The 22,501-nt window shown below is 37.9% G+C and overlaps 1 protein-coding gene across 1 annotated transcript in view; it reads right to left on the bottom strand.

Annotated features, from left to right (window-relative positions):
• Positions 1-22,501, bottom strand: part of LOC306867951 (furin-1-like) — a 104,682-nt gene that overhangs the window by 47,367 nt on the left and 34,814 nt on the right. Inside the window, exon 3 of the mRNA XM_079413907.1 lies at positions 3,620-3,718. Within this exon, the coding sequence (XP_079270033.1) occupies positions 3,620-3,718 (99 nt within the window). The remainder of the gene's footprint in view (positions 1-3,619; positions 3,719-22,501) is intronic.

Genomic DNA, 22,501 nt, shown 5'->3' with positions numbered 1-22,501 from the left:
ACCTTTTAACTGATTGTACTAATCGGTCAAAATTCTTTATTGGTCGGTTAACGGTTAAAATGAACATCCTTAATTCATGCGCTCCTCAGATGCTCTCATTTCCCGAGTTGTGCTTTTAAGTCGGAATGTGAAAACAGCACACTCGCGTTACTACAAAGATTTGTTGGACTTGTATTATTAGAGCATTCCGACTTGAGTTGACGTGCATTTTCTCAGTCGGGAAATCTACTTTTCACGTGCGGTGCCGGTGATGATGCTTCTTACGTTCGTTTCGGAGAAACAAAGGACAAATATTTCAATCGATCGCTCAGACATGGCACCGAAATGAGGCACCGAAATCTGGTTCTGATTCGGTTGTAGTACATACCGGTTACATAGGTACCGGTGCCATATTGGTACCGGGTTTCGGTACCCAACCCTAATATTAACGTGCAAACTTCTAAAGGTTAGTAAAATTTAAATCATTTGAATAACTTTTTGCTCATATGACAATGAGGTATATGTCAAATATCACCTGACCAAACCAGAAAACAGGTCTAATCATATCTGTTTGTTGGAGAAAGCGTTAAGAGCAGCATGAACTGATGCTGATATCTATAGACTTTTAAGGTAATCAGATACCTAGATAGCTGTTTTTATCGTTTGTGTTTTATCCAAATTTTAATATCTGAATGTTGAACTTTTACATAATATGCATATGCGATAAACATTGGTTATGATCTTTGGTATCTCCTTTGAAGGCATCTAGAGTAAAACAGCTCCATATTTAACAAAGCTTATACAAAACATTTGAACTGGCAGCGATGAGACCTGTTTTACAGAAAAGTCTGTTGCACATAAATCCCATATGTACTTAAAGATACACCTATCACCTTCTTAGTGTAATAATATATATATATATATATATATATATATATATATATAAAATTTAAATAAATGTATATATATATTTAAATAAAAGTATAAACTAAGTGTTTCTTATGCTCATCAAGGTTGCAATTATTTTAATTTTAAAAATTCTGTGAAAACAGTAATACTGTGAAATATTGTTTGAGTAGCAAGCGTTCACAGCGAGTGTTCTGCTGAAAGACAAGAGCGATTCACACAAACACCACACATACATACACACTCTCTCTCTCTCTCTCTCTCTCACACACACAAACACACACATACGCTTGAAATTCTTTGAGTGAGACGTCCTTTACGCCCTTGTTTTGCAGTAATGCCAGCGCTGGGCTAAATTTATCACGAAAACAGCAAATGTGGAGCAAGACCAGGTCAGATTTGGAGGAATAATGCATTTCCTGTTCCTTTCACATCTTGTTGCCCTTCGTTCCTCAGCAAACTTCTGAGAAGTCCACTTTGACTTTTTGCAAGTGAATGAAATTCCGGTTAGCAAGGGAGAAGGCGATCACGTACCTGCATTCAATTTCGTATAAATTCCGGTCGCTGGAGGGAATGTGCTTACAAGCGGCAGCCTTCAGAAATCTGCTTAATTAGCATAAAACCGTGCTGACCTCGGAATGCAGAGCAGGCGATGCGTGTGTGCGTGTTGTACGCGTGAGGCTTGTGCCAAGATGAACCCTGGCAACAAGACTGCCTGACCCGCCGCAACAGAAACGGGCCCAGAGCGGAACCCTGATGCTGTTAGCCTTGCATAAATAGAGGCTAGCACACAAGGGAGCAGCAATCCAACTTGTATCTTCTCCTCTCTCGTTTTCTGCTGTCACGGATCAGTGTTAGGAGTCATCCGGTCTCTTCTGCTGGCATCTGGTGGGCAGGTGGGGTCTGGGAGGGCATCAGTATTAGCCATGTAGTTGGATCTCCGGAATGTGCACTGAGTTTTAACTAGTGTCTGAAGCTTCAGAGAGTGAAGATAAGAGGCTTGTCAGCAGGAGATCTATGGAAGCCTGCAGCCAGCTCCCAAATATGCAGTCGCTCGGGATGCCTGTGCTGCTCTCAAGATAACTTATCGGCATAGCCAGAGTTCTGCACTTTAGTACTACCACCCACACACACACACACACACACACACACCAATAATCACAGTCACTCAACCATCTGAGAGTCTGGCCCATCTACTTTGTCATGGCATGCTAATGACCTCTCCTTTCGTCTGGCCTCCTCTTGTATCATCTATTCCCCTCCCTTCTTATTTCTCTTCTTGCCTCAATCCCTCTCATTTCATAACTTCCTGCTTTGTCAGTTCTTCTGCTCTCTTGTCCCATTTCATCCCGTCTCCTCACATCTTGTCTTGTATCTTTTTATATTTTCTCCTTTCATTTCTTCCCTTTTCCTCTCTTCAAGTCTCCTCTCCTCTTATTTCATCTACAACCTTCTTGAGTTGTCTTGTCTCCTCTGGTCTCTTGACTCTTCTTCTTTCCTGTTGCCTGGTCTTATCCCACCTCTTCTGGTCTCCTTTTTCTCCTTTCCTCTTGTCTCATCTCTTTACTCCTTCCAACTCTACTCTTTTCATCTTGTCTCCTCCTTCTCCTACTCTCATCTTGTGTCCTCTCATCTATTCTTGTCCCCTCTTCTATCTCCTCTTTTCCTCTGTCCACTTCTCCCCCTTCCTCATCTCCTGTCCAACCACCTCATGTGTTCCACTTGCTTCACATTTTCTCTTCTTGCCTCCATCTCTCTCTCATCTCATCTCTTTCTGTTTTATCTCTTCCCCTCATATCTTGTCTCATTTTATCTTGTCTCCTCCCATCTGGTCTACTATCCTTTCATAGTTCCTCCACCTCTCTTCACATCTCCTCTCATTTCATCTCCAAAAATAAGAAAGGAGGGAACAGATGTGACAGTTGGATTGGAGAGGAGACCCCACAGAAACAGAGAGGAGAGGAGAGGAGAAGAGGGCAGAGGAAAAGAGGAGATAGCAATTAAGAGATGAGAAGAGATTAAAATAAAAGTGGGGTAAGGAGAGAAATAGAGATGAGAATCTCACGATCTCACCTAGTCTCCTTTTCTCTTGTCTAGTTTGCTTTTGTCTCTTCTCCTTTCCTGTCTTTTCTTGTCCTTACCCCACTTTGCTTTTCATCTCTTCTCATCTCTCCATTGCTATCTCCTTTTTTCCTCTACCCTCTTCTCCTCTCCTCTCTTTCAACTGGGTCTTCTCTCCACTCCAATTGTCTCATCTGTTCCCTCCCTTCTTATTTTTTCCACTTCATCTGTTCTCCTCCCTTATCACCTCTCCTTTTATTCTCCTTTCAAGTCTCCTCCCATCTTGTTTTATATCTTTTCATATCCTCTCCTTGTATCGCTTCTCTTTTCCTTCATCTTCAGCCTTCTGTTTTGTCTCAACTCTTTCCCTGTCCTCTTGCAATGTCTTCTGTCATCTCTTTTCCAATCTCCTCTCGGTTCATCTCATCTCCTCTTATTGTTTTTCTCTTCTTTTCTCCTCTTTCTCCTCTCATTTCATCTCCATGAGTTCTCTCTTCTCATCTCACCCCCCTCTTATCTTCTCCTTTTCTTTCATTCCATCTCTCATGTCCTCCCCTATCATCTCTTCTCATTTCCTCCCACCCTACCTTTTCTTTACCTCCCACCTCACTTGCCCACTTTGTCATCTGTACAGTCGTGTTTGTGAGTGACTTTGCTTGTGGCTTGTCTTTACCTGTGGCTCCGTGTGCAGTTGGACATGAACCCCGCGATGGCCGAACAAAGATCTCCTTACCACACCCCTGTGCTGGAAATGATAATAATCCCCGAAAACCTGTGGACACACAGACGCACACACACAGAGGTGATATATTAGAGTGCTATCGCAAAGGAGTCATGTCTTACCCGCCATACAAGGTCATATGATCTTACACTCCAGAGGGAAACACACTCATTAACTCCAGCACCTGCTCACAGACCTGGCCATGTCTCTCTCCAACACACACACACACACACACACATTCAGGGCAGAGCAGCACAGGTTCAGCCGCATACATTTATCTCTTAAAGTCCTAATACAAAACACAGAACAGAGCCAAAAAACACACGCACACCCTAAAAAGAGCTTCCCACTGAGAGACAAATTCTGTGAAAGTGATGAAAGGCAGGTTTTTTCACGCACATGGTGACAAGTGTGAAGTATTTCTTTACAATTTCAGGTACTATTTGCACACACACAAAAAAAGCGCAATACACACACATTTTTAAATGCCTAATGGCAAATAGTAGGAGGGATGGAGAAGAAAAGATCTGACTCGCTTTTATCAATCTGATACACAGAAGCTTCGGTTCAATAAAGCAGCACATAGAAGCAGAAATTTCACTGTATCTGGACCGCAACACACTGATGTGTGGGATCTGGCGCTTAGCTGGGCAGCTCATAACCTTGTGTACTTTGAGTTTGTGTGTGCGTATGTAAGAGAATCATGCCTCTATCATTACTCATCTTGTTCTGTTCCCAGTAGAACGCTGAAAGCAAATTCTGGACGGCCGAAAACCCACACACTTCTTTCAGAAATGATGTCAATGAATAGATCCTGCACTATACAGTCAAGTGTCTTCTTGCTAAAATGACGTTCATTTATCAAAACGCTTCCCTGCTGGGCTTCTGTTCCCCTGATGCTTCCCTGCAAACGGCCTCTCTTGGTTTCCTTTCCTGTCTCAGTCTCTCTCTCTCACACTCCATGTCCTTGTGATCAATAACATGACCTCTGCTGCCATCATCTACTTGTCTCGCTGAAACTACAGAGGTGTCCCCTGGGATCACACGGGGACGGAAATGCTTTCTGAAACCAGAAGGACTCAGCGTGAGTGTCTGAAGTGGGAAAATTGGGTAAAGTCATGCCTGGTGTTCTGAAACCTTTCAGAAAATAAAAAAACTATCACATATCTCATTAACCCCGGTGCGGGCTGTGTGGTATTTTCTTTATGACCGCGAAAAAAACTAAAAATAGAATAAAAAAAACTGTCAGTTTTGATCGTACAGATAAGAATAAGGTATCATTCGAAACTACAAAGGGTCTACTTTTATTTCTGTACAGTCATAATAACAACGAAACAATGTGCTTTTCTAAAATGAATAAAATAAAGAGGGTGCGTTCTCTGCCGACTCTGTCTCTGTCACCTCTCTTCACAGACACGTAAATAAAACAACATGAATCTCTGTGAATACTCGCCTCAAATACATGAGAAATATGTATAGAAAGCTTGAAATGTCTACTTTTAAATGAAGTAAGTCACGTCTAAAACAAATATTCTCTGTTAAAGTAATCCGTATGAAACCAACGCGATGTCCAGTTTTCCCGTCTCAACTCATTATATCTAATGCGGTCACGCCCACGAGCCGATCGCGCCTTTCACATTCAAACATCCAAATGTAAATACCCACATCATCTCCGCGTAAACAAACAAGTTCATCCTGGCTAGTTTCTGTTTCTGGAAGAAGATCTGCTGAGAGAAATAACCCAGAATTTCAAAATTATTATTTTTTTTCCTTCAGAGCACATAAGCAATATACACTATGAAAATGCCAGGTTCAAAAGCTTGGAATCAGTAGGCTATATATAGAAATTAAAAATTTTATTTAGCACACAAGTGATGATAAAGACATTTAGCATGTTACAAACGATGCTGTTCTTCTGAACTTTCTATTCATAAAAAAAAAAAAAGAAATATTCTTCTCAGCTCTTTTCAACATAATAATAATAACTATTTTTTGAGCAGCAAATCAGAATATTAGAAAGATTTTTGAATGGATCATGTGACTGAAGAAATGATTCTAAAAAGTCAGCTCTGATTGTTCTTAATAAACTGTTTAACTGCACTCGCAAGTGAATCTCAAGTTATTTTGTGCGATAGCTAAATATATTCTAATTACACTACAGCTAAAAAAAATGTATACATTTATTTTGTCCTCACATTCTTTCGTGTAACTCTTCCCTCTCAGTCACATACCTGACTGAATGGCTCATTATGCAGGCCTTTGTCATCTCAGGTGAGAATCACAGCATTATCCAGGATAGTTCACGCCCTCTCGCACAGACCTTTTTTACTTAAAAAGTGACTTAGAAAATTTAAATCAATATATTGTTTTATGTGAGGAAGTAAACAAGATGATTTTCACATTATTTTGAAGCAAAAACTCTAGGCTACAAGATCCAGCTCTCAAAAGTCTCGTGAACAAATGTTCTGTATGTGTTTTATGGCCTTATTTCAGTGAGTTCAAAAGTTTGTTTTTCACTAACCAAGCATAAACATTGCTTTCTCAAAAACACAATCATGTACATAAATGCTGCTAACGTATTATTGTAGCCCAGTTTGTGCTGTTTACAGTGTTATTCAACTTTAGCCATTTATATGTTTATAAGCAACTGAAAAAAGCACAAATGTCAGGGCATGTCAAAACTTCTCCAGGCCCCCAAAACACCCTTAGACACCAGAGGGTTAATATCTCGGTGGTTTCTCCAAGACAGCAGTCTCCTAGACAAGGCAGATGGTGGCTTTTGCTTAACTGTCTCCAGAAAGGATCTCAAAAATGGCACAAACTGTGCCAGCTGTGGCCTGCAATCAAAAGTCAGAAAAGCTAACACATTTCTCAATAAATTCTGCAGAGAAAAAATTATGTGGGCTTTGATATTCATATTCATTTTACAGCTCTATACTCTTACTTCATGTCAACCAGTGTTTGCTGAACTGTTGAATCTACAAAGCCACAGCAAAATAAATTATATTTGATCTGAGTTATGAGTTTGCAGTATGACTTGAATGTGATGAGATAAACAGACTGGGTACCATAAAAATAATACTAAAACAACGCATGCAATCTCCTGCACACAAAATCAAATAATACAATGTGAGGAAAGGAGTCCAATTCAAGAACAAATGACTCTTATGAGCAATTGCCTTTAGTAAAATGCTCAAAAGTTCAATTGTGGGTTTGAATATACTAAGAAATTACTCCCTGAATCCATCAAAGAGATTATAGAATTAGTATTGTGTACCATGCATTTTAAGTAAATATAATTAAACACAATAACATAAATTGAAGTAAATTAGTAATACATTTAGAATTAGTATCTTATCAGCAGAAATAGGTTGTGTATCTGCTATCTGTTATTTCTTAGATAAGAGCTCCGTTAAGCCTCCTGTGTTATAAAAGAGTAACCTGTGACCAATAAAGGTTTTCCCTGATCTGCCTCAGTGTGTCGGACAGGGTCTGCAGGACTTGTGTAGCATGTTGTTAACTAGGATGGGGTCTAACGCTCTGGCGGCTGAGATCAGCTTCCAGCTTTTACAGTTCAAATCACACTGCATGCGCTGTCAGATGCGTCACAGAATTCACACACCACTTTGTTTCATCCTCTACTTCTTTTCACTCTCTTTTTATACTCTTCGAATCACGGTTATTCTGTCTCTTTCACTTACACACAAGATTTTAATACTACTACTGTGTGTATAAGTGTGTTTGTGAGCGAATGTGTGTATGAGAGTGAAACAGGGATGAATAAAGATGGAACCAAAAAGAGAGATGGAAAGAAAGATGGATAAACCTTAACTTTGATCTACAGAAGAAGTGAAAGTGAACATCATTACTCTCTTTGGCCTGATGTGTGAGTGTATAATTCAAAAACCCAAAGACCAGAGATCTGAAAGACTTGCTCGCTTCTCTCAAAGCCAATTCCTCTGGACATGACACATACTGAGAGACTGTAGCTTTATTAGACCTAAAGATGGCGAGGATGCTTTTAATGGCAGTCTGCTAACACTGCACACCCAGATGGAGGAGTTATAGGTGTATAAGAAGAAAGGTTCACACACACAAACCTTTGAGAAGTGAGGCATATTTGTTACCAGGGTGCTTTACTGCTGTAATTATGGGATCCTGTAAAAAGAACATAAAGTTTTAAAAGGGTCATGTTCTACACTTTTGTATCAGTTTTTGTTAGTCAACTTTCCTTGCACCGTTTTGCACATTTTCACTGATCCTTGGACCTCAACAGATTGTTTCAGGAAAAATCCTGTTTTCCATGATATGACTTCATTTAGACTATCAAATGCAGCTTATTCAGGCTAAGGGATGCCCACTTATTCAGAAAGAGGGCATAAAGAGACCAATCACAATTTTGTGTTATTTAGGGTGGATTTATCTGAAACAGATGAAATAACAGGTCACCTTGGGAAAAGAGAAATAATATAAATAACAGCTCTCTCAGGCCAATATTGGGAAAAAAGAGCAGTTATGTAGACTTTCATCCATAAGTAATAAGTACCAATCATTTTACAAACATAAAGACAAATGTAAAACGGTGTCAACTCGGGTTATACTTGCTCACTACTACATGCCTCAAATGAAAGATTTGATGCCTTCAAACTGTCAAATATATAAAATATTTATTACATCAGCCAAGTATCTTATAAATACCCCGTCTCTCAGAAGCTGCATGATGACAGCCAATCAGCATCATGCAATACAGCATCAAAACTTTAGGAACATAGCAAGGTAAAGAAAGTAAAAGAGAGCGATAAAATACAAAAAGTCTAATTGGCTTTAGCAACACTGGCATTTGAATTTGCAATTCTCCAAATAGGCAAAGCTCTGGACTCCCATAAGCATTCTTTTATTATTCTAAGAATAATTATTTTTCTTTCACCTGCTTAAAACTGATTTTCAGGGGAGCAGTGCTCGTTTCCAGCCTTATGTTTAGCAAGTCATTGGAGATGTTTTCATTGAATTAGACCACTGATGTAACCACTGGGCTCCAAAGTAAGCGATGGAGCTACTGACGTTGAGCTATTGATGTTCTACAGCAAAATTAAATTCAGAGGAGGCAGCACACCTGAGAAATACAGAACTGTAGCAGAAATGGCCTTCGATCAATAGGAATCTTATCAAACATCCTTTTCAAATCCAGGTTTTCGGGGAGTGAAGGGAGTCAAGGCCCAGGTGAGGGATGCAGGAGGATATTGGCAGTGTATCTGTGGTTTCCTTTCTTTCGACACAAAGTTGTATTACAAACAAATGTTCAAGCAGAGTCTTTTCATATGATTCAAATATCTGATAAAAATCTCAATAGTCTGCTCTGATGATTTAATATTGAAGATTTAATACAATATTTACCCCCGGTTTCATAGACAAGGCTTAAGCCTAGTCCTAGACTAAAATGTAAATCTGAGCTGTTTCAACTGAAAGAAACTTGCACTGACTGCTCTGCTCTTAAAACATGTCAGTGCCTTTGTTTTGTCTAGGGATGTAACGATTACCGGTTTGACGATAAATTGTGATAAAATTCCCCACGGTTAGTATTACCGTTTAATTTTTGAATTATCATTAAAACTGTATTCAATTACCACGATTTTAACAACTCACGATAAATAAATACTGTCCAGCATAAAGCGCAGTTTTAAGTAACAGTCTCATGTGCGCACATCAGCAGAGTAGTTTCGTTTTGAGTGAAAATAGGGCGGAAAAGCTGGGAGGTTTGAAAAGAGTGCTAAGGGAATTATACAAATGAATTAATTATATGAATGTACCTCTGAAGGTTCTGACTGTCTTCAGAAACTATTCGATGGCATTTTGTTTTCATCTTCGCTCCATGTAATACCTAAAAGAAGTATTCGTAATCGCAATGCTGCTGTGTTCAGCTTTTCTATAAGCGCCACCTAGTGTCAGAAAGATTTACAGAGACTTGCATTTACATTCAGCCTGTGTGCAGTTTCTGTCTGGCCAAAAACGGATCGAATTTGCATGCCCTACTGTAAATTTTGACCGGTTGATGAAAAACAAGCTTATGTGGATTCTACACATTTAAACAATTCAGATAAGTTATCTATAATTATTTATGGAGCCGATAAAATACAGATAATCATTTATTAATCAATTATCATTTTGACAATCCTTTTCTCTGTTTAAAGGCTGAAATGTGAGGTTTACATTTTTATGAAACTTTTTCAAAGCTTTATTTGAACATTTACATTAGATATTTTAACATGCTATTAAACTGTTGTCAGTCTAATTGTCATTTAAAATCCGAACATCATTGGTCATGTTATTGTTTTAGTGGTTATGCAAACAAAACGTCATTTTATTTGTTGTTTGTTGATTTTTTAAATATAAAACTTGAAGTGATTTATGTGTCGGTACTTTTTGAACATCCCCAGCACATTTGAACAATACCGTGATAATTTTGGTCACTATAATCATGATAAGAATCGGGGTGGTGATGGCGCAGTGGATAAGACACATGCCTTTGGTGTGAGAGACCCGGGTTCGAATCCACTGTGAGACACCAATGTGTCCCTGAGCAAGACACTTAACCCCTAGTTGCTCCAGAGGCGTGCGACCTCTGACATATATAGCAATTGTAAGTCGCTTTGGATAAAAGCGTCAGCTAAATGAATAAATAAATAAGAAATTTTCATACCATTACATCCCTAGTTTTGTCTTAAGATGCACACCAGTAATGCTTTTTTCTAAGGAATGTTTATAAAAAATTACTTATATGTCCTAATTGAACTATGGCCTAATCCTGGTTTAGGCTAAGCCCTGTCTATGAAACCGGGCCATAATATGCTAAATTAAAATAACTGGATTTAGTAACAAAATATTTGAAATGTTTATCATCAACATTAACTTCGCTAAGTATTTACTTGCTAACTTTTTTTAAATGCAAATATTATGCCATGGAATGACTTTGTGAACAGTTTTAAGTGACAGTTTTAAGTGAAATTGTTCCAACTTCAGGATTTCTGCTACTCATCTTTAAAGGAACACTCCACTTTTTTTTGGAAATTTTTTTTACAACTCCCCTAGAGATTAACAGTTGAGTTTTACCGTTTTTGAATCCACTCAGCCGATCTCCGTCTCTGGCGGTAGCACTTTTAGCTTAGCTTAGCATAGATCATTGAATCAAGAGTTTTATTTGTCACATACAGAATCGGATTAGACCATTAGCATTTGGTCATCAAAAATGACTAAAGAGTTTCAATAATTTTCCTATTTAAAACTTGACTCTTCTGTAGTTACATCGTGCACTAAGACCAACGGAAAATGAAAAGTTGCGATTTTCTAGGCCGATATGGCTAGGAACTATACTCTCGTACCAGTGTAATAATCAAGGAAATTTGCTGCCGTACCATGGGTGCAGCAGGCGCAGTGATATTATGCAGCGCCTGAAAGTAGTCCCCAGCTAGGTAACTAGTTATGATATAGCTGGGGACTGCTTTCAGGCACTGCGTAATAAGCTAAAAGTGCTACCGCCAGACCCGGAGTTCGGCTGAATGGATTCAAAAACGGTAAAACTCAACTGTTTAACTCTTGGGGAGTTGTAAAATGAGCCTATTTCCAAAAAAGTGGAGTGCTCCTTTAAATCAAAATAGCTATGAAAATATCCATCTTAAAGCAATAATTCACTAAATAAATGGCACTGTCATATTTACCAATGCAGGTTTGAAACAAAATTTGACTGAGTAAATGACAGTTTTCATTTTTCAACATTTCATCTAGCAGACAGGCAACAACACTTCTGGAAAAACAAATGTAATGTGTACAGAAGGTTTTTATTGCCTACATTTGAGCACGAGGGTCTTTGTGTGTCGTGCTTATTTCGTATTCGCATTCAAGTTATTGTGAAATAACCACAGCAAACACATCCACAACCTTTAGTGCCATAATGATGACCTTTGATTGCCATTCAGTGATGATGCTTGATAAGGATTGAGTTTAATGAAGTGTGTGTGTGTGTGTGTGATAAAACCAGAAAGAATGCAGCAGTGAACATCAAGAGGATCCATCTGGCTGAATCGTAAATTTTAAAGCTCCCAGTGGACTGAAGAATATGTTCACTAAATTAGTATACGCTGCATATTTCCTCTGGTCCAACGATGCGTAGAATATGAATCTGCTGGCTGCTTTTCTTACGTTTTTTCATCTTAAAAATAAAACACTCTTTTACACACACTCAGATCTGAGAGCAGCTGACAGAGGTGATGGAACGGTATTTCTGTCCTACCTCCGCAGTCACGAGGGATAACATTAATCTAACCACGATGAGAGAGAATTTTATTCAACCATGGTGGTTTTCTTTGATAATATTGAATTTTTTTAGAATAAAACGAAGGAAATAGGAAGGGCAGAGATAGACTGAAGGGCAATGAAAGCACATAGGTGTGTATTAGCTAGAGCATGTACACACACTCTACTAACAAAGTCTATGTAGCCTCCAGCTAAATGTCAATGATGGTGCACTTTAAAAATGAAACGAGGAAGTTCTTAAAAATGACTGTAACAAAGGTGGCGGTAATTTATCTCCCCTGCTGAGTGACTTCTTTCTTGGGGCCAGATTTGCACATTCCCCAGCCAACTCAGAAGGATATGAAGTCATCTAATGTGACCATCCACTACATTCAATGATCCCTCGCTCTCATGCCTTTTTTAAAATTGATTTCTGTTCCAGCACTAGAATGTGCTACAGCACTGGAACTACTTTATATTAAAATCTTTATTTTTATTTTTGCACAAAATTGTGATCGGATTGAGTACATTTCTTCAGCAATTAATCAACAACATATGAATGCATTCTCACGATAAGATACATATGCTATGTTTTGGATTCATTAAAAAAACTGTCTCAAAATCAGACTACACTGATTCATGCCGTGTGTTTCAGATTCACTAAAAGGAACCATTTTACAAGAGTTATTATTCTGGGAATCAAGCTACATTAGTCATCTTGTGTGTTTTTGATTCACTAAAAAGAACCGGCTCATAAGAATCATTTGACTGGGAAACAAAGTACACTGTTGGCATTGTACCATATTCTGAAAAAAACGTGGTCATCTTATATTCAGGGTCTAGACTTTGACATGTCAATAATACACCCACAACAATTTATAAGAGTCATTCGTACAGGAATCAAACCAGACTGGTCACTGTATGTTTTTGATTCACTAAAAACTATTTCATAAGAGTCATTTGTTTGAGAAACAAACTAAAACATTCACACTGTACATTTTTGATTATAGAAATGTAGAAATATAGAAACCTAATACATAGAAACCTGCATGACTTTCTTTCTTCAGTTGTAACACAAAAATAAAAAAAAGATACTCTGAAGAATGTTTCAGCTGGTTTTGCCCATTTGGACTCCATTGTCTGGACAAAAACAAAACAATGAGACATTTTTAAAAGGCAAAACCTTTGTTTATTAACAGGTTTAAATGAGATTTTTGGCCCTAGCTGTATGCTGTTATATACCAAATTAATAATTTACAGTGTTTATTTATTTAAATGTATTCCTCTGTCAAGGCCATCAGTTCTGTTCAACAGAAGCCGTATTGGCAGACTGGCAATTTCAAAAAGCTTTTGCACAGTAATAACACTCCGTTTATTTTTCTCTCTCATTCTCAGAATCTCACCCATACTTTTGAAGTGAAGTGAAGTGACATACGGCCACGTATGGTGACCCATACTCGAATTTGTGCTCTGCATTTAACCCATCCAAAGTGAACACACACACACGGTGAACACACACCCGGAGCAGTGTGTGTTTCTGTTCTACAGTCCATAAACCTTTTTTCTGTTCCTGCAGTCATGTTGTTTCTATTCTGTTTCTCTGTGACACACACACGCACACACACACAATCACACACTCGCTTTAATCTATATCCCCACAGACCGTGAGTCAACATGTACACCGCACATTCGCTGCTTCTCCACCAGTCTATTTTCTTCTCTTTCCTCCATCTCTGTCTTTCTCTCCCAAACCTCACTTGTCTCTATGTGAAAGAAATCAAACAGTCAGGTGTGCCATGTCACTACGGCAAAATTCCTGTTTGATAATGACTTTCCTGGGAGCAAAAAAAAAAATTGAGGCTATCAGAGAACGTCACTGTGGCTTTAACCCTCACCTGACCCCAGATCAGATGATAGGGGTTGGCGATCGTTATCGAGAATCAATTCACCTAATTATCAGTGTCATTTTACGCAATCACTACAGCAGCCGAGCTTGATTAGTTCTCCATTACAGTGACCCTCGTGATCCTCAATGTCACCGTGTGTCGCTTTGCGAACAAATGGATAGGAATTTTGTATGGGCTGAAATTGGATGCAAATCAGTCAACGCTGAGAATTCATGACGGTAGAGTTCATTTATGTCAACGGAAACACGCTCAGATTATTCAGACTATAACATTTGACAGCCCCAAGAGAGAAAACATAATAGAACATTGACTTAAATTGTCTACAAAATTAAAGTTTGTCTAAGAATAATGCAAATTGTCAGGTAGCGACAGCTGAACGGCTCCGGGAACAGTTCTTCCTCCTCAAGGGCAACCAGGCAGTCCAAGGTCACGAGATACACCTCACAATCAAAAGGCAAATGACTGTCTGAAGCCAAAAAGAGAGAGGCAGAGAGAACGATACAGTCAAAGTCAGACCGCTGCTGAGAGGAAAGGGGTCATTACCTGGGAAACGGAGACAGAACTAATGACACGGAGAGAGACATTCCAAGTTTGGAGAACACACACACCTACCCAAACACACACGGACGAAACGAGAGATCATTAGCACTCTGCTCAGCTCCACTCAGATGTGAGAGAGTTTCAGATGCACACAAAAATGCACGCACGCACACACACACAGACGTTAATCTCTCAATGTATTATTCATAAGAAGTCGTTATTACTGTCATTAGAATCTGCCTTTGATTCATTGAAATGATCAGTGGGAACTGTGAGATCTTCACTGTCTTCCAGACCCCTACCGAAAGGGTGACTGAACTAATCCAGTATAACAACTCATTATACACCATCAGGGATTTCCACGTGAAAGGATGATCACACGGCATCACTCCAAACTAACACTTCATCAAAAATCTTGTTCATCAACAGGAAATACGGTTTCTGGAGGACATAAAGGTACTAAAACTGTTTTAAAGGGTCAGTTTTATCTTTTAAATGAATGCTTTTATTCAGAAAGAATGCATTCAATTGATCAAAGGCGACTGTAAAGACGTGTGTAATGTTACAAAAGATTTACATTTCAAATAAATGCTGTTCTTTTGAACTTTTTATTCATCAAAAAATCCTCACAAAAATGCATCACAGTTTACATAAAAATATTACGCAGCACAACTGTTTTCAAAAGTGATAATAATATGGCGCCAGGAGCAGATTTGGTAGCGCTGGTGGTATGGGTGGGTTTATTATTAAAAATAAAGATAATTTAATCAAAAATCACTATTGATGTGCATTAATAAGACTAGCTCCTCATAATATTACACGTTTATTTCTTGGTAAGACACATTTGACAGTAAAGCACTGAGCTTGAGCTGATGCATACAAAATTGACTATTTATCAACAGTAACGTGCAAAAATTTTTATATAGAAAAGTAATATAGGCTATTCTACTCTTATTAAATGTACCATTATTCTTATAGTATTATATGTAACTGTCTGATAACTTCAGTGATAAAAGGAACACTATGTGTGATTGTTGAAAATTTAAGAAAAGTTTGTTTTTCAAGGCACTTTGTAACTTTGCTGACTTCAAGTGCAGAAAATATGATTTCTTGATTATTTGATATTTTATAATAGTGACTTTATAAGTGTGATTTTATAATTTCAAAATATAAAGGAAAAAGTAGAAATTAATGACTGCTGCCATCTACAGGTTATAATGGTGATTAAATGTATTTTTTAATTTTACACAAGTGTTTGTTCACCACGGTATATTTTGGTCATCCCATTACAAATAACATTCAAATTGGAACATTTTGGAGCTTTAAAGTGCTGGAAACAGTTGTGTGAAATGCTTGAAAGTAATTGAAAATTGCTTGAATTTTTCTCTCAAAAAGGTTGTACAAACCCTGAAATGAATAATGTAATAACGGTTGATTATTTCTGCCACAACACCGTGGTTACAGTTAGCCTTGCTGCTTCTAGTTTTCTATGTCAGCGCTGTTTGACCTGTTTATAACAGAGAATTCTGTGCAGAATTTGAATGATTCTCACTTGATCTCTCAGCAATCTTTATTCATTCTGCAGCGAGTTCAAATGCTTCTCGCTGGATCTCGCAGCGCTGTGCTGTAACAGTGTTGCGAGATCAACACTGGTTGCCGAGTCAAGCTGTTCAGAGCTTGGGCCGTTTTTTGGTCCGGTTTGAGCTGATAAACTGTCCGCGCGGTAATTTCGTTACGCTTTTGTTTTGTTTGCCATTTGATGTTTCTCATATGCAGCACTTATGAGTTGGGTAACGCGGTGGTCGTGCCAATGCGACTGCTCACAAGATTTAGTCACACCGGCAGAAAAAATGGTCGCAAAATGCGACGATTTAGTCACAGTCTGGAGCCCTGATAAGAAATGTACAAATTAGATTTGATTTCTGAAGGATCATGTGACATTGAGGTAATGGCTTTCAAATTTCAAATTCAGCTTTGCCTTCACTGGAATAAATTATATTTTAGAATATATATTAAAAGTTGTAAAAATATTTCACAAAATCACTTTTTACAGTATTTTTTGATCAAATAAATACAGCTTTGATGTACATAAGAAACTTCTTTCCAAAACATAAAAAAATAAATGTTTGAAAGGCAGTGTATAAATTTGAAGAGAAGCAAAACGTGTAAATAATAAAATTAAACTCATTATTTCCAACCAGTTGTGAGAAATCAGAATTTAACCACAAAAATCTCAAATTCACTTAGTTTTATTATTTACTTATTTTATACTTTTTTGGTTTGTTTTATACATTATTTTAGTTATGCTTTCAGATTGATTGAAGGCTTGAATTTCGGCGCGGGATTGCGGGGATCGCGCATAATTTAAACCATTCCCGCAAGTTTAACTTTTATAATGCGAGAAATTCCCGCACAAATATATTTGCTTCATCTCAGATTAAATACATCTACAGACGCGAAAAAAAATAAATCACTGGTTCAAACAGCCTGTCTTTTTTTTAAAACAGCGCTGCACCGGCCTTCTCTGTCGTTGAGTCCTGTAGCAGAGCATCGGCGTGTTCTCCGTGGCCCGCGGCGCACTGATTCACACAAGGCTGTGTAACGCGCTCTAATATTCGGAGTCATAATGAGCTGCTTGTGAAGATGTTATCGGCTTCCAAATTATATTATTTTAATCCCGAAATTCAAACATCAAATGCTGTTTTGCTCTTTATAGTGTGTGAGTGGATAGAGCGCGCCCGCCGACTCAACACAGCAGCAGCGAAGCGCGAGTAAATCATCATCTCCTTATTTTAAAATGCGCATTTTATCAAAAGTTAACATGAATGAACATAAGAAAATAGACTCCTGTTCACTGATCGTCATCATCTCTCACGTAACGACCCATGTTTCAACGGCGAGAAGACGCCAACAGCTTGGTATGATATTTGTCCTTGTGTTATTTAATTTATGTCGGAATAAAGATCATTCACTGAAATGGTTTTTAATCTTTGGAGAGCTTTTTTTCTTAAATAAAAACACAAATAACACTCTGATTAGATTATTTCACAACGCTTAAACGTTAGGGGAAAAAAAAATATTTGGCTATAGAAAGCGGAGACATTTCTTTTTTTATTCAGAAGGCACAAAAATGAAAGCCATCATCAAATGGAAAGAGATGAAGAGGAGGAGACAGAGGAAAGAAGTCACAAAGTCACAAGCAATGGGAAAAAAGTGACTAAAATTGAACTGAAACATGAAAGACACTGTTTAAACTATATATTAATGTATCTCAGTTTCAGAGTTCTTAACGTTAACATGACGTATTTTGTATGAAATTTTGAAAAAGCAAAGAACTGAACTGATCTGAAACCCATGAAATACACTGAAATTGAGAGACCTTAATATATAGTTCTTAATGTCAGTTTGAAGGAGAGCATGGTGTATTTTGTATAAAGTTTTTTTAAAAAACAAAGGAATTGAACTGAAACTGGAATATACAAATACAGTGATTCTTAATATTTAATACAGTTCTTAATGTCAATTTGAAAGAGAGCATGACAAATTTAGTTATAATTCTTTGAAAACCAAGATACATTAAAAACTGTAGACATAAATAAATGAAGATGATTAATTTAGCCCGATGTGTCAATTTACCCCCTCCCCCCCAAGAATCTTTAAATCCCCCCCATGTGACCCATGTAAGGGGGGAGTTCCCCCCCAGTTTAAAAACCGAAACTCGTGCCCTGATTCATTTTATGTGGAAGCAGCCTTTACATTAATTTACTCAGAAAAAAAGCTCTTATTTAAAGGCCATAGTAAAAAAATACCCCTTTGTTTTTCAATTTGTGGAGCAGTGAAAAGGCAATCCAACATCCCCTAAGTGTTGAGCACAGAGGAATAATACCCTGTACAACAAAACCATGTTGATCTATTGATCAGACCTATAGTGGAATCTGGCATCTGCTAATTACTCCTGCTTGCGACAGACTTTTCATACTGATCTAGGTTCTGCTTTCATTCCTCAAATCCAGTTGTAAATCACTGTAAGGCAGATGACAACCAGCACTAAAAGGATATTGTCGCTATCTTGATCAGGTCAGAGCTGCAGTGAAGAGGTGAGAAGATGCTAAGCCCTCCTGAATGAATCAGTGTCCATTTTCATTTCATAAGGCAATTGCTTCCCACTCCCTCTCTCCCCATCACACCACCGAGGCTGACAGACAGAGATTTTACACCATTCTGATGGTGACTAACGAGGCCTGTTTCGCTTTAGTGCTTTACGGCCACATTCAGTCTAAACTAATGGTTCTCAAGCTTCTCTGGCCAAGTACCTAGTCACCACAATGCTCCCTATAATTTTCATAATTACATGAGTATGTTAATAATCAGCAGTGAGCACACTGACATCACTGCAGACTGTGATTTGAGGGCAAGCTTAAAAACTAAGCAACATAATGCCATACTTTGATTAATATAAATATTAGCATTGATTCCTGTAGTTCAGATAAAACATGGCACATCAGTAGATGGCAACATTAGATTGTCTTTATAAGCAAGTCACTGAATCAGTATTATAAAAATTAAATAAAATTCCAAATTTGCAATAACTAAAAAAAAAAGTCAATACATTCAAAAACGGATTTATTCAGGAACAAAACAAGTGACTCCTTATGAATCAATCACTGAATCATTAATTTAACAATATGTTCAAAACACTGATTCATTCGGGAACAGAACTAGTGTCTCATTATGGATCAGTCACTGAATCATTAATTTAATAATACATTCAAAAACACTGATTCATTCAGGAACAAAACAAATGACTCATTATTAATCAGTTATTGAATCATTCATTTAACAATATGTTGAAAACACTTATTAATTCAGTAGGAAACAAGCAATGTATTTAAAGGTTAATCATTCACTAAGAAAACAAATGCTGCATCCAGAAAACAAATACTTCCCTACTATATATGCGAAAAACAGTATGCCAAAAGTACCCGGATAACTTCCTACTTCACCTGGATTCTGAAGTGTGCAGCCAATGGACACTTTCCTATCCAATGAGGCCACAGGAAATGATTTATGAATGGCTGTGAAGTGACACAGCTTATTCTGGAGGATGTAGTGCATCCAGATTTCATTCATACTACCCATATTCATATTATATAAAACATAATTTCTTAATGACCGCAAAGTAAATTCAAATTGAAATGTAATATCTACTCAGACAGTAGGCGATTTCGGGTGCCCATCTGATTCATTCAGGAACAAAACAAGTATCTGACATTATGAGTCAGTCAATGGATCTTTCACTCAATGATTTGTTCAAAAAACAGATTAAGTCAGGAACAAAAACAAGTGAATATGGCTCCATCCAAAATCACTATAAAAACAGTATGTGAACGGAGCAGTATGTCAAATTCACAGTATTCATGAAACAGTGGGAAAAAAGTCAGAGAGTATGTGATTTCATACACAGTCTATCCATATAGTTGAAAGCTTTGAGCTTGCGAAGCACAGTTTATGATACTACTGTCATATGTTATAGTATATAGAAATAAAACATCCTTTCAACAAAATGTATCGGCCTCTTTTAAACTAGATGTACAAGCGCATTTCCAAGTACTGGAAATAGCTGTCGAGCGAACCAACTGGCTTTACGAGGACTCTGACCCGGTCAAAACCTTACCACTTCACACTGCACATTGTAGGTGATGAACCTAGCTGCACAAAGAATTACAAACAAAACATAGAAAAAACACCAGATCTATAATGAAATACATTTCCAGAGTCATGTCAAGCATCATCTGGGAGTATTCATAAACATCAACCGTGGGATCACCTTATATAACTAACCTAATAGGAAATACTGCATTTTACAAACTATAACCTTCTGAATAATTCCTAGAGGAAGATGTCTATCCCACAGACCCAGAATTAAGTACCCAAAACCCAGCATAAATGCTCAAATGGCTCATTACTCATATCGGCTTAATAGTAACACTTCTACTGACAATATTTTGCTTCGTCTCAAGAGAGCCATTACCTGTCCCGACCAGCTTTTACCTCATTCTGAATCATCCTGTACACAACACCGTAATGACAATGATTCATTCCCTGTGCGTTTCAGCATCTGGCACACAAGAGATTCGGTAACAAATCGATGGGGCTCAGATGTCCATAGGCAAGTGTTAGTTATGCCCACCGTTCTCCACAGCGGCTCATTTTCTTTTGAGCTGCATAGCTTAAAAAAACACAAGGTCTGCCTGTTGATGTTTATTTGAGCGTGTAACTCGTGATCCGATGATTGATGGCTATTGTGTCGAGGTTAACCAGCTTGTACAAACGCTGGCAGAATATGTTCCCCAACAGAACGATGGCAGTTTGAATTACACGGAGCATCTCTTAATAAACACTCGTGTGTGTCACAGAGGTGGCGGATCTAATTAGGACGACAAAGTCTGCTCTTTTACTTCATATTAGTGATATGAGGTTATTAGAAATACCTACTAATTAACTGTACTGGCAAAGACCTTGAATTAAAACGAAACCTTTCAATTTCGACTGTGACAAAAAATACCACCTCTGATCCAAAGCGGTCAGCAACGGTTGGTGGGACCTGATTGCACAGATGACATTCAAAGGGAAAAACCTCAAAGTGACAACAATATCATTCTCTCAGTAGATGTGCCAGCTGAAGATGAAACGTGCTGCTGTGTGTGTTTGTGTGTGTGCCTATATGCGTGTGGGAATCATGGGACGGAGAGAGAAAAAGAGAAAGAGAGTGGACCACATCCTCCACACTTTAATGTCAGCTATTTCAAAGGTGTTTATTACTCAGAGGCAGGAGGTTTCATCCCTTCTCTCAGCCTCTTTTACCCTGACATGCTTTCTCTCTGCCTTTGTAGAAAAAAGCACAGCATGAAAGAGTACGAAAGACTTTCCCAAGCCGCGTTTGCACAAACTGGACTTTTGAAAGTAACTGGACTTAAGAATGCATCATAGCTGGTGTTAATAGAATATATACACATAATACACACATAAAAACAGCAATATTGTGAATTATAAATACAATTTCAAATAACTTTTTTTATATATATTTTAAAATGTAAATCGTTCCTGTAATTGCAAAGCTGATTTTTTTTTGCAGTCACTACTTCATTCTTCAGTATTCTAATATGCTGATTTGCTGCATTATCTGCATTAACATTTCTTATCATCAATGTTGAAAATAGTTATTTTAAAAAATATACAGTGCCCTCCATAAGTATTGGAACAGTAAAGACAACATTGCTCTGTTGGCTGTGGAGTCAAGACATTTGCAAATATGATTAAAAGATGAATATGAGACAAAACTACAGAATGTCACATTTTATTATTAGCCGTTTCAACACATACATGTTTTACCAAATAAAAAGAACAGCACTTTTAGAGTTCATCCCACTCATTGATGTAAGCATAAGTATTGGGACAGTTGAACATAAGGCAGATATAAAAGATTAAAAGCTATTATTTAGTTGCAGATCCCTTGCACACAATCATAGCAGTGAGTCTGTGACCCATAGACATCACCAGACTCTTGGTCTCATCTTTGAAATACTTTTCCCAGCCTTTAATGCAGCCAATTCAAGTTGTTGCTTGTTTTGGGGAGTTTCTGCCTTTACTCTCCTCTTCAGCTGCTGAAATTCATGTTCAATCGGATTTAAATCTGGAGACTGACTTGGGCAATCTAAGACTTTCCATTTCTTTGCCCTTATAAATTCCTTGACTGAACTAGCAGGGTGTTTTGGGTCATTGTCCTGATGCAATACGAAGCACTTCCCAATGAATCTGGTGGCATTTTCTTGAATATTGGTAGACAAGATGGTTTTGTACTCTTCCAAATTCATTCTGCTACTGTCATCATACATTAAGTAATCAGTAAAGTTGACAGGGCCTGTTCCAGAGACAGCCATGCATGCCCATGCCATGACACCACCTCCACCATGCTTTACAGATGAGGCTGTATGCTTGGGATCATTTGCAATTACCTTTTTTTCCTCCACATTTTTGCTTTCCCATCACTTAGATAACGGTTCATCTTTGTCTCATCGGTCCATAAACATAGTTCCAAAAC

This window comes from Barbus barbus (genome assembly GCF_936440315.1).
Source record: "Barbus barbus genome assembly, chromosome: 50".
Lineage (NCBI taxonomy): Eukaryota > Metazoa > Chordata > Actinopteri > Cypriniformes > Cyprinidae > Barbus > Barbus barbus.
This window is presented reverse-complemented; position numbering and strand designations above follow the sequence as displayed.